This window comes from Cebus imitator, unplaced genomic scaffold (genome assembly GCF_001604975.1).
Source record: "Cebus imitator isolate Cc_AM_T3 unplaced genomic scaffold, Cebus_imitator-1.0 Scaffold179, whole genome shotgun sequence".
In the NCBI taxonomy this organism is placed as follows: Eukaryota; Metazoa; Chordata; class Mammalia; order Primates; family Cebidae; genus Cebus; species Cebus imitator.
Window position 1 is genome coordinate 2210949 of NW_016107494.1, and position 11725 is coordinate 2222673.

The 11725-nt window shown below is 37.0% G+C and overlaps 1 protein-coding gene across 27 annotated transcripts in view; it reads left to right on the forward strand.

Annotated features, from left to right (window-relative positions):
- WNK1 (WNK lysine deficient protein kinase 1) overlaps positions 1 to 11725 on the forward strand; it is a 143941-nt gene that overhangs the window by 43852 nt on the left and 88364 nt on the right. For all 27 annotated transcript variants that reach the window (XM_017545458.2, XM_017545468.2, XM_017545447.1 and 24 more), the window contains exon 2: positions 7244 to 7416. In XM_017545458.2, the coding sequence (XP_017400947.1) occupies positions 7244 to 7416 (173 nt within the window). The remainder of the gene's footprint in view (positions 1 to 7243; positions 7417 to 11725) is intronic.

The window sequence follows — 11725 nt, forward strand, 5'->3', positions numbered from 1 at the left end:
TTTTTGTGACAAGAGTCTTGCTCTGTCGCCCAGGCTTCAGTGTAATGGCACGATCTCATCTCACTGCAACCTACACCTCCCAGGTTGAAGCAGTTCTCCTGCCTCACCCTCCCAAGTAGCTGGGATTGTAGGCTTTGCCACCATGCCCAGCTAATTTGTGTATTTTTAGTAGAAAAAAAAATAGAGACAGGGTCTCACTCTTTTAGTAGAGATGGGGTTTGGCCAGGCTGGTCTCAAACTCCTGACCTCAGGTGATCAGTCTGCCTCAGCCTCCCGAAGTGCTGAGATTGCAGGCATGAGCCACCGTACCTGGCCCCAAACCGAAAATCTTAACTCTTAAAAACAATCCTCATTTTTTTCTTTTTCCCTTAAGTTTATGAGTCCTCCCTCTTTTGCTTTTATTTCTTTAAGTGAAAATCACATCAGCCACGCTGAAAACCTAACACTTTGTTTTTATATACTGGGTTTATTTTTTTTCTTGATTCCTTTCCTGAACAAAATGAAACAATTCTTTGAGATGCCTGTCTTTGTGATGTGCACAACCACTTTTGCTTTCCTGTTGTGGCAGATTCTTACAGGATGACCCACTAAGTTTCAGTGCTAATAATTCCATTTGAGCTTTTCAGTTCTGTTTTGTTGGTTTCCCCCTTGGCAAACCCATATTATCCTATTAAAAACCTTTGGGAACTGTTTCTTCCCCATTTGCTGCATGCAGAGTAACATTTTTCTCTGAAGTGTAAGATTTCCTTCCAATAGTGAGCAAGAATTTTTCTGCTTTTATTCTCATTCACATTCATCTTCCCTTTTCTTCCCCTTCTCAGCCTTCTTGCTTTCTTCAGGAAGATCTCCTCCAAAACCTCACCTATAGTAGTTGGAGTTTAACCCTGTTAGTTAGCTGCTTTCACATTCAAATCAATTTAATCTACTTTAATAAAAAAAACTTCAAATTTACGTGAATGATTGGGTATTGTTCTAAGTTTTTGCTATGCAATAGATATTGTAAGTCACTTTAAATAGTTTGCCTTTTTTTTTTCTTTTTTCTTTTATTTAGAGATGGGGTTTTGCTATGATGCAGGCTGGTCACAAGCTCCTGGCCTCAAGTGATTCTCCTGCCTCAGCCTCCCAAAATGGTGGGATTATAGGTGTGAACCACCATGCCTAGCCCTAGTTTGCCATTTTCTGTTTTACTATTTATGTATTTTTTTATTGCCTTTTTCCACATGTTCTAAGCCATTTTCTAATAGAACTAATTGTGTTTCTTTTCTTTTTGTGGTTTAGCTATTATATGTATCACCTACTTTTAGCATTAACCTAAAGCTTCCTGTCTATGCCAAGTCTCAGGTATTTTGGAATCCTATGTGGCTTTTGTGCCCTCCAAAGAAGGAGTAAGGAGGAGTGGAGAGAACAGACTCTTAGACCCCAACTTTTACATACTCATGGCCCAGATTTGAGGATTAAGTGAAGGCTGCCTAATGAATAGAACCTATACATTCTTATATATCTGGCTTGAGAAAACTCTCCTATCTCTCTCACTCTCTGTCTTTTAAAATTATTATCATTATTTTTTGAGATGGAGTTCCAATCTTGTCGCCCAGGCTAGAGTGCAATGGCGTGATCTTGGTTCACTGCAGTCTTAGCCTCCCAGGTTCAAGCAATTCTCCTGCCTCAGCCTCCCAAGTAGCTGGGATTACAAGCACCCACCACCACGCCTGGCTAATTTTTGTATTTTTCTTAGAGACGGGATTCCACTATGTTGACCAGGCTGGGCTGGAATTCCTGACCTCAGGTGATCTGCCTGCCTCGGCCTCCCAAATTGCTGGGATTATAGGCATGAGCCACCACACCTGGCCTCCTATCTCTCTTATATGTAGACTTTTCTTATTCTTTGAAACAGAAACTTTTTGTAAATAAATAAAGTGTATAAAGATGAGTCATATTGGGAAGAAGAGACTGATAGAGGAGTAGAACAGCTAGGTAACCAGATTTTTTTTTTAACTATTCTTTTGAAAACTTTTTTCTTTTCTTTTCTTTTTGTCTGTCTGAAACTGTTACTATTTCAGAATGGTAGGTAAAAGTCTCCATGGAGAACCACGGTATGTGATACTATGTTTATCTGCCACCCCTCTCTCCCATAATTATCTTTTCACCTGTTGAGGAAAGTTGGGCTCACATAGACTCTCTTCTTTATGGGATAGAACCTGAGTTTTATCTCTAAGGGTACCAGACTAGAAAGTCATAAAGAAAACTGTGGTAGGAATTTAATCTGTAGATTTGGCCACATAAAATGCAGGTATAATTTTTATATTGTATTTCAAAAAACCTTGAAAGCCATGTTAGTCTTTTTACTGTCTTTAACAGTTAATAATTTTTGCATGAAAATTGTTAGTTTCTAGTAGTCATTTTTCCAGCTTTTCCTAGGCCTTCAATCTCTAATTATTCTGAAGTTTTTAAGAAAAGTTCGTTACCCACAGTTAATACTTCTGTCATCTTTGAATTGCTGTTATATCTTACAGGCCTATGAGAGGGAGCTGCCAGACTTAAATAATTATTTATATGTTTAATTTCTTTTAATATACAGAATAATTCTTTAAAATTTTTTTTCTCTGTAAATTGTAACTGAAACCCATGCTGCACTCGAAAGCAATGTTTCAAACTGCTGTACTCTCTGCTTAAAGACAAGTTTTAATTTCTATACCCTAACACCCAACAATAATTAGTATCACTTTAAAAGATGAAATAGATGCCCATGTCTTTGCTAACTCAGTGTGGTGCAGAAAATGATAAGGAGGGAGTATTCCAATATTGACCTAAAATATTTTAATCAAGAATTCCAGATACTTTTCTCCACCCATATTTTGATATGTAGACTTATCATATATGGTCTTAATTTAGTAGTAAAACTTTGAATATTGTACATATATAATACTAGAGAAATTTAAATGTTAATAAGACTTGAGGACTAGATAATTTTGGGGATTATCAGTTTGCTGTAAAGTAAAAATTTTAAGTTTAATGAATGAAAACCAGTCTTTCACGGCTTCATTGTCACAATTGGTTTGGAAGGTTTGCTTCTGGATAAAGTGAACAATAGCAGAGGTTGGGATTACTGCTTTAAAAATACTGAAATATTAGGGTAAAGAGAGGAGAATGTCAGAGGATATTTAAAATGAAATAAATTCTTAAAAGCAAGGTACCAAAGATGTGCAAATTGTTATGAGGTCATTGTATTAAACATTAGCATTGTGCTTCTCACTCAAGAAATTACATCAGCAAATAATCTGCTAAGTACTGTAATTTGGGTAGTATTGAGATGAACAATTGTTTTAGTTGTTGCCTGACTCCCCATCCCCCAGTAGCCTGGAACTGTACATGTTATGAAGAGATCATGTGACACTGATACTTGGCTTTGCTCATTTATCCTATCAAAACAACTTAATGTAGATGGAAAGAAATGAATGAAATGAATAGAGTGGGTTTGCTGTATCAACTTTAGTTTATATTAAAGGTCATTAATGAATGCTGCCGTTGGGATACTATAGTATATTAAGGTCCCAGGAATATTAAGTTCCATAATGATGAAGAGAAGGTTGTAAAAAGCAACAGTGGCTAATCTGTTCTGAGTCTTACATGACATTTTAATGCTACTTTTTGATACGGTATTTTAAACTTTTATCAGTTGTATTCATGATAATTTGATTGACAGTTGGTAATATTTAAACAATATGTGGTTCCTCTTATTTTACCTTCAGCTATAATTTAGTAGAAAGTTTCTATTTCTTTTTAGTAATCCTTATATAATAAAGACATAAACATGAATCTTCTGAGAAGAAAATTATTTTATAAGTTTTGCAAAATATTTAGGATGTATTTGTTGTCAATGAAACTTGAGCTTTGAACCAAATCTTTATCTCTTGGTTCTGTTTTTCATGTGAATTTGAGGGAGATAATAAAATTTTTTGAGTCAGTTCATCTCATAAGGTTTTTCTGAGAATTAAATGAAGTAAAACAGCCAGCTAGTAAATAGCAAATACTTGGCAAAAATTATTTTTAAAACCTCAGCTGTTCCTTCTGGTCTGTGTTACGTTAGTTTTGATCTACTTTATTATTGTCTTAAAGTCTTTTGGGTGCTAAAATAATGTATTTCTCTAAGATATTTTATGAAATGATTCTAGATTTAAAAAAACAAGATTTAGTTATAGACAGAACAAGTGGACAAATTATTGAAAGAAGCCCCAAATTATTTAAGGTTTCCCCATCCCCTGCTTTGTCGATGATAATCTGTTCTCATGCAACTATATTTCTAACTTCAAACATTAAGCAGGGGTTCTCAGATCTCTTAAAATAAATAATACTTTTCAGAAAGGATAAAAACACTTACATATGTCAAGTAGCCTCTATTTACAGTATAGGTGTCCTCCAGGCAAATTAGAGATAAAATAATTAAGTATTTCTATGGAATTTTTAGATTGCCATTCAGTGTATTCTAAAGGAAAATTAGATATGGATTTTTGATGGCAAAGAAGGTCCTCTCTGTTTTTTTCCCCTCTATACTTTGCTATAAATAAGTAGTTGGCAGCTTTTTTACAATAAGCTTTTACAAACCATTTTTAAAAATCAAAAGCTGTGACCTTTGCAAGTGGTCATTCTGTATGGGTTGTATCAGACTTAACTGAGACTCAGAGGCCCAATTTCAATTCTCATTTTTCTTTTAAGTCATAGGAATTTTTTATCCTTGGGGAAATGCTAACTGCTTATTAAGACACAAACATACACACTTTTAAAGGGGTATTGAGGGGAAAACACATTTATGGAATTCATTCAACAAATGGCTGTTGAACAAATCACTATGCTAGGTTGTCAGGTGCTAAAGATAGAACACCAAAAAGGTATTTCATCACTGCCTTTTCATAACAAAATAAAGCCTCTGAGGGCTTATTCTATGGGGATAAGAGTCAATGTTACCTGTGATTAAGTGGTGTGAAAGAGGCATGTGCATAGTTCATAAAAATATGAGTCAGGGGAATGATTTACCCTAGAATGAGAGACAGTCAGGGAAGATGTCCCCGAGGAAATGAATTGATCTTTGAAGGATGACTGGGCATTAACTTGGCAGAAAAGGCTGATAGGCATTCTAGATAGAGGGAACGACATGTATGAAAAGCATGATATGTTTGAGAATGGAAAAAATAAATGTGGCAAGAAATTAGGCTCAAAGTTTGGGTGAAGATCATTATGTGAAACCTCTAGATTACAATGATTTTTAGCTTTATCCTAAAGGCTGTAGAAAGCTGTTAAAAAGTTTTAAACAGAGTTAATGACACTTAGACTCCATTTGTTTGATACATTCTGATTTCAGAGATACTAAAAATGTTGAAAATAGTATTTCTAAGAATTAAATAGGCATATTAAGAATTGATTACATGGGCATTAAGAAATATTCTGACTAAAATGTGGACAAAGCGAAAAAACGTAAAAGGACTAAAAACCAAAAAAACTAAAACTGCAAGATGTGTGTAATAGGGAGGCACAGTGAAGAATTGATTTTGATAAAGACCCAAATAGAACTTCAGGAAATAAAAATACATTGAAATTAACTAAATGAGAAGTGCCACCTTCTTCACCCGTTGTCCCCAGATACTTTGACTTGGCTTTGCCTCTCTATTCTCTGGGAAAGGCACATTTTAGGAGGATAATCCAGGATGAATAGCTCTGCTGCCTGTATCTGAGGCTTACTAGATAGGATATGTGACTTTGTGGTTACAGGATGTAGCCTCTGACTGAGGGGTTAGAATAAAAGTGAAAAAGGAGTATGAAAGGGGGCTTTTGTGGAACTTTGAGAGAGGCTAATCTTGCGGTAATAATTTGAAGATGGAGCAAAACTCTGAGAGAGAGGGGGGAAGTTCCCAAGATGCTGGGAGAACCTGTGTGTTCATGAAGCAGGAGTGGAGTGGAGATTGGAGGCGATTGTTGCAAATTGAGCTGTTGATTATCATGCCTCATTGAAAATCTCAAATATAGGGTTAACTGCTGAGTGGGGAGGGACAGATGCCTCCCCCAGCCATTAGGCCTGGTAATATGGCTGGAGAACTTCTCCCCCACTGAATCTTTTGGTATGCGCCTAGCCTTCTTGCTCCCCGTATCCATTGGTTTTGATGCTAGTGGACAGAGTGGAAACAGGAGTAGTAACTTGGTAGTTTCTTTTTATTACATTCCTCATTGGGTACTTTTGGTGACAGACTGAGAACTCAAAGTTCAATTAATAATTGATGTAATAATGGAAGAGGAAAATTAATGAACAAGAAGGTTGATCTGAAAACATTGCCCAGAATGTAGCAGAGAGAAAGAAATGGAAAATGAGAGAGAAATTAAAGGATATTAAGGATAAAATAAGGTTAAACACACACACACATTTAAAAATTGTTTAAAAAGAAGAATTGGGAGGGGAAAAGAGAATGAGAGGAAACAGTGTTTAGAGAGATAATAGCAGAATTTTCCTGACTTGAAGACAAATACTTGAATATTATTGCTTAAAAAAAAAAAAAAAATAGGCTTCACACAGTGGCTCACAGCTGTAATCCCAGGCTTTGTGATGCCAAAGTAGGAGGATCACCAGAAGTTGAAGACCAGCCTGTGCATCGTAGCAAGACCTCTTCTCTACAAAAATACTAAAAAGTTAGCCAGGCAAGGTGGCACATGCCTGTAGTCCTAGTTACTCTGGAGGCTGAGGTGTGAGGATCCCTCGAGCCAAGGATTTGAGGCTACAGTGAGCTATGATAGCACTGCTGTATTCCAGCCTTGGTCACAGAGTGAGCTTCTGTTTCTTAAAAACAAACAAAAAAAAACAACAAAAAACAACGTTTTGGTTAAAGATACATTTATTTTAATCAATACAAAGATAGAACTAGAATTTATATTTAGGTCTTTTTGCCTCCAAAGCCTATATGTTCATTTCCTGATGTTAAATTGCATGTTTAGCAATTGATGACTTATTTTGGATGTGGAAAGTTAACTGCACCTTACAAAAATGAGACTATGTCTGAGGTACACATTAACAGTAAAGATACTAAAATGATCTCAAGCATGAATTCATAAAATAATCCAAAATCTGTCATTAGCATTTTTAGCATTTGCATTCTTTAAACACCATTGATCATGATTTAGTAATGTTTAGTATGTAAGATTAACTGTTTGATTTGTTTTTTTGTCATTTTAAACTGCATTCTGTTTTGGTTTTTGATTTTAGGATCGAAAGTTAACAAAGTCTGAGAGGCAGAGATTTAAAGAAGAAGCTGAAATGTTAAAGGGTCTTCAGCATCCCAATATTGTTAGATTTTATGATTCCTGGGAATCCACAGTAAAAGGAAAGAAGTGTATTGTTTTGGTGACTGAACTTATGACGTCTGGAACACTTAAAACGTAAGTGCATCACTATTACAAAAGCTGACCAAGAAATTTGAGAGAATTTGATTTTTGAAATTTCAGGCCTACACATTGTACTTTTGTTGTCCAGCCTACTAAGAAAGGAACAATCCTTCCAACAGTTACTGTATTAGCATATTTCCTTGCCCAAAAGTCCTCTGGTATATAAAGTGATTTGGTAGTTATTTCTTGGTAAGTATTGAAATGAGAAGTCATGGCTGGGTGTGGTGGCTCATGCCTGTAATCCCAGCTCTTTGGGAGGCCGAGGTGGGTGGATCACTTGAGGTCAGGAGTTTGAGACCAGCCTGACCATCTTGGTGAAACACGGTCTGTATTGAAAATACAAAACTTAGCCAGACATGATGGCATGCATGCGTAATCCCAGCTACTTGGGAGGCTGAGGCAGGAGAATCGCTTGAACCCAGGAGGCAGAGGCTGCAGTGAGCCGAGATTGCGCCATTGCACTCCAGCCTGGGTAACTGAGCCAGACTCTGTCTCAGAAAAAAAAAAAAAGAAAGAAAGAAATGAGAAGCTATTGCAAAGTAAATCTAGTTATTTTAAGTCATACTGATTGGTGTTTATAAAATTAAGTGGCTTGGCTGGCTGTTGTGGGTCAACCTTGTAATCCTAGCACTTTGGGAGGCCAAGGCAGGCAGGTCACGAGGGCAGGAGATCAAGACCATCCTGCTAACATGGTGAAACCCCAACTCTACTAAAAATACAAAAAATTAGCTGGACGTGGATGGTACTTGCCTGTAGTCCCAGTTACTCAGGAGGCTGAGGCAGGAGAATCGCTTGAACCCAGGAAGTGGAGGTTGCAGTAAGCCAAGATGGTGCCACTGCACTCCAGTCTGGGCGACAGAGGGAGACTCCGTCTCACGCAAAAAAGAGTGTCTAAGGGATCAGAAATCAAATGTCAAGGCAGCCCTCTAGTGGTTAAAATGAAATTAAGGTTATTGAGAAACTACCTATTTATTTTTTTCACTTGTATTGTGCTTTGCTACATTGCTGCAACTTTTATATCAAATGCAGATTATATTGTAACAGGTATCACTTAAAAAATACTTTTAGTTCCATTTCCCATAGCATCAGAAATTGTTCCCCAAATAGCTAGTTCTATCGTTCCTTTCATGGAAATAGGTTAAATGCAGAAATTTCCCGTTAGTTATTGTGAAGAGCTTTTGGTAAGAGTTGGAGTATGCCTTTGTAATCCCAGACTTCTTTTTTTTTTTTTTTTTTTTTTNAAGTGGGTTTTCTTAGAGCAGTAGTCCCAAACCATTTTGGCACCAGGGAGTGATTTTGTGGAAGACAGTTTTTCCATGGACTAGGAATGGGGGAGTGGCTTTGAAATGATTCAAGCACATTATATTTATTGTGCACTTTATTTCTATTATTATTACGTTAAAATATAATGGGAGACAATGACAGAAATCATCAAGCATTGGATTCTCCTAAAGAGCGCTCAACCTGCAGTAGGGTTCATAGTCCTATGAGAGATCTAATGCCCCTGACATGAGGCGAAGCTCAGGTGGTAATGCCAGCAATGAGGAAGCGGCTGTAAATACAGATGAAGCTTTTGTTGCTTGCCTGCCACTCACCTCCTGCTGTGTGGCCAGGTTCCTAACAGGCCGTGGACTGGTATCAATCTGTGGCCCAGTGGCTGGGGACCCCTGGTATCTTAGAGGATCTGTTTTTACTCAGAGAAGAACCTGTTGTAAAATACCTGGTATAAATTTTTTTATTTGATGAAATTAGATATTTTTAGATTGTCACTGTTGCATATATTCTTTATTACTTTTTAAAGTTAATACTGCTGAGCTGATTAATTCCAGATCATTGGAATATAGTGTTATAGCACCTGGATATGGCCACTTGCATGTGTTCTGAAATGCTTACAATTAACATGTTGAAACATCAGCAGATCATTGCTGTCTTGCAAATTCTAATTTCTTTACCCAACTTCCACTCTTTACCTTTATCCTAGTTAGCTTAGTTAGCTAGGCTTCTTGATATTCTCTTTTCTTCCACTAGGATGTGCTAACTAGCTGTATATACCTAGCACTATGAACTAATGCTAGAAACCACATTCTAGTGGAGGATGTAGTACTAAATGATAAGTATTTGAATGAATTAAGGAAAATTATTTGGTAGTAATTATGTGTACATCTTGAGATTCTTTCCACTGATTTGGATACTTAGTTCGTTGTCAACAGTTTGTCCAGCATGCCTAAGATTACCCTAAAATACAATGGTTTACTTGTTTTGAAAACTATACTGGGGGTAATATAGTAGGGTAAGCCCCCGTGGAATAGCTGTCCCCCATCAATAGACTGAAGTGTTGGATATAATAAAAGTTTTTTCAATACATATCCAAGCTTTAGGGAAAGAAATGTTAACCTCCAGATAATAAGCAGAGATAACTCAAAGCCAAAACAGGAACTGATATTCTGGGATTTTAGACCACATGTTGGTTGAGGATTTGATGCTAGTTTTAATATCCATAAAAGGACAGAAAGCTTTAGAACTAGGTAGAGAGGGAAGCTAGAACTTAGCCTGTGTCAAAAACTGAATTATCCAAGAAAAGAGAGACCTCAGTGCCCTAGCCAGTGAAAGCTGCAAGGAATTTTGCCTGTGTGCACAAGACTGTGGATAAGAGGGGGAGACCCTGTGAAAAATAGAAATTCCCATCAGATGCTACTACCAGTGTTCTTAATTATTCTGTGATCTGATCTTATCTTTCTTTCTTTTTTTTTTTCCCCTTTCTTTGGAGACAGGGTCTCACTCTGTCGCCCAGGCCAAAGTATAGTGGTGCAATCATAGCTCACTGCAGCCTCAAACTCCTGGGCTCAGGGAATCCTTTCACCTCAGCCTCCCCAGTAGCTGGGACTACAGTTGCTCATCACCATACCTGGGTAATGAAAAAAATTTTTTTTTTTTTTTTTTTTTTAGTAGAGAGAATGTCTCACTATGTTGCCCCAGACTGCTCTCAAACTCCTGAGCTCATCCCAATTTGGCCTCCCAAACTGCTGGGATTATAAGCATGAGCCATGGTGCCCAGCCTGTTCGGTATTCTTCCAGCTTAGATGTAGATGTCTCTATAAAATAAATTTATACCATCTGCTTGGTACAGGAATCCCAAGCCAAGAAATGTACATCATAATTGATCAGGAACTGAAAGAAAACTCCCAGGGACATTTTCACAGTTCCTTGGTCATAGTGTCCAGAGACAAACCAGTTTCCAAAGAAGATAACCTCACAACTAAATTACAAATCACACCAGTGAAGGTGAATAGACACAACCAGAAAATAGCACTGTAACAATTAAAGATATTATGGACAAGTCTGAGAATGATTACAAGCTATTATTTACATAATGATGTCAGTAAAGATATATGTAAGTATATATGAAATATATGAAGAGAAAAGAAGAATTGAAGAAATAAGACACGATAAAAAAAGACAGGCATAATTTAAAAGGTTCTGAAGAGCTTCTAGAAATAAGAATATTAAACGTCAAACAAATGGTTAGGTTAAACAACAGACTAAATTGAATTGACAGGAGTAATAACTATGAAGAAATGAGCAACAGAAGGCACGAAAAAGACAGAAAATATTAAAAGAGAATAACATAGTAATGAGAAGACCCAGTTAGACTTAATTATCTAAAAGGGGTGTGTCTGTAGTCCCAGCTTCTCTGGAGGCTGAGGCAGAAGAATCGGTTGAGCCCAGGAGGCAGAGGTTGCAATGAGCTGAGATTGTGCCACTGCACTCCAGACTGGGTGACAGAGTGAGACTCCATCCCAAATATAAAAATAAAAATGAAAGAATAGAGAGAATGAGAATAATAATTTCAGAATTCAAGAATTCTCATTGAGAATCTATACAGATTACTAAGCGAGTAGATTTAAAACATTTATATTCATTGCTGGAAGAATGAATAACTAGGACTATTGGCAGCATTTGGAGAGGCAAATTGGGAAGGAATAGGAATTAATTCCAAAATACATGTTTTTTTGACCTTTTGAGTTTTTACCTTTGTTCTATATGTATATTTGCATTGAACACCCATAGCTAAAAAATGAGATGGGAATGTATGAGTTAGAAAATTTGGATTAAGGCCGGGCGTGATGACTTACGCCTGTAATCTCTGGAAGGCTGAGGCGGGTGGATCACCCGAGGTCAGGAGTTTGAAACCAGCCTGGCCAACATGGTGAAACCCCATCTTTACTAAAAATAGAAAAAATTAGCTGGGTGTGGTGACAGGCACCTGTAATCCCAGCTACTTGGGAGGCTGAGGCAGGAGAAT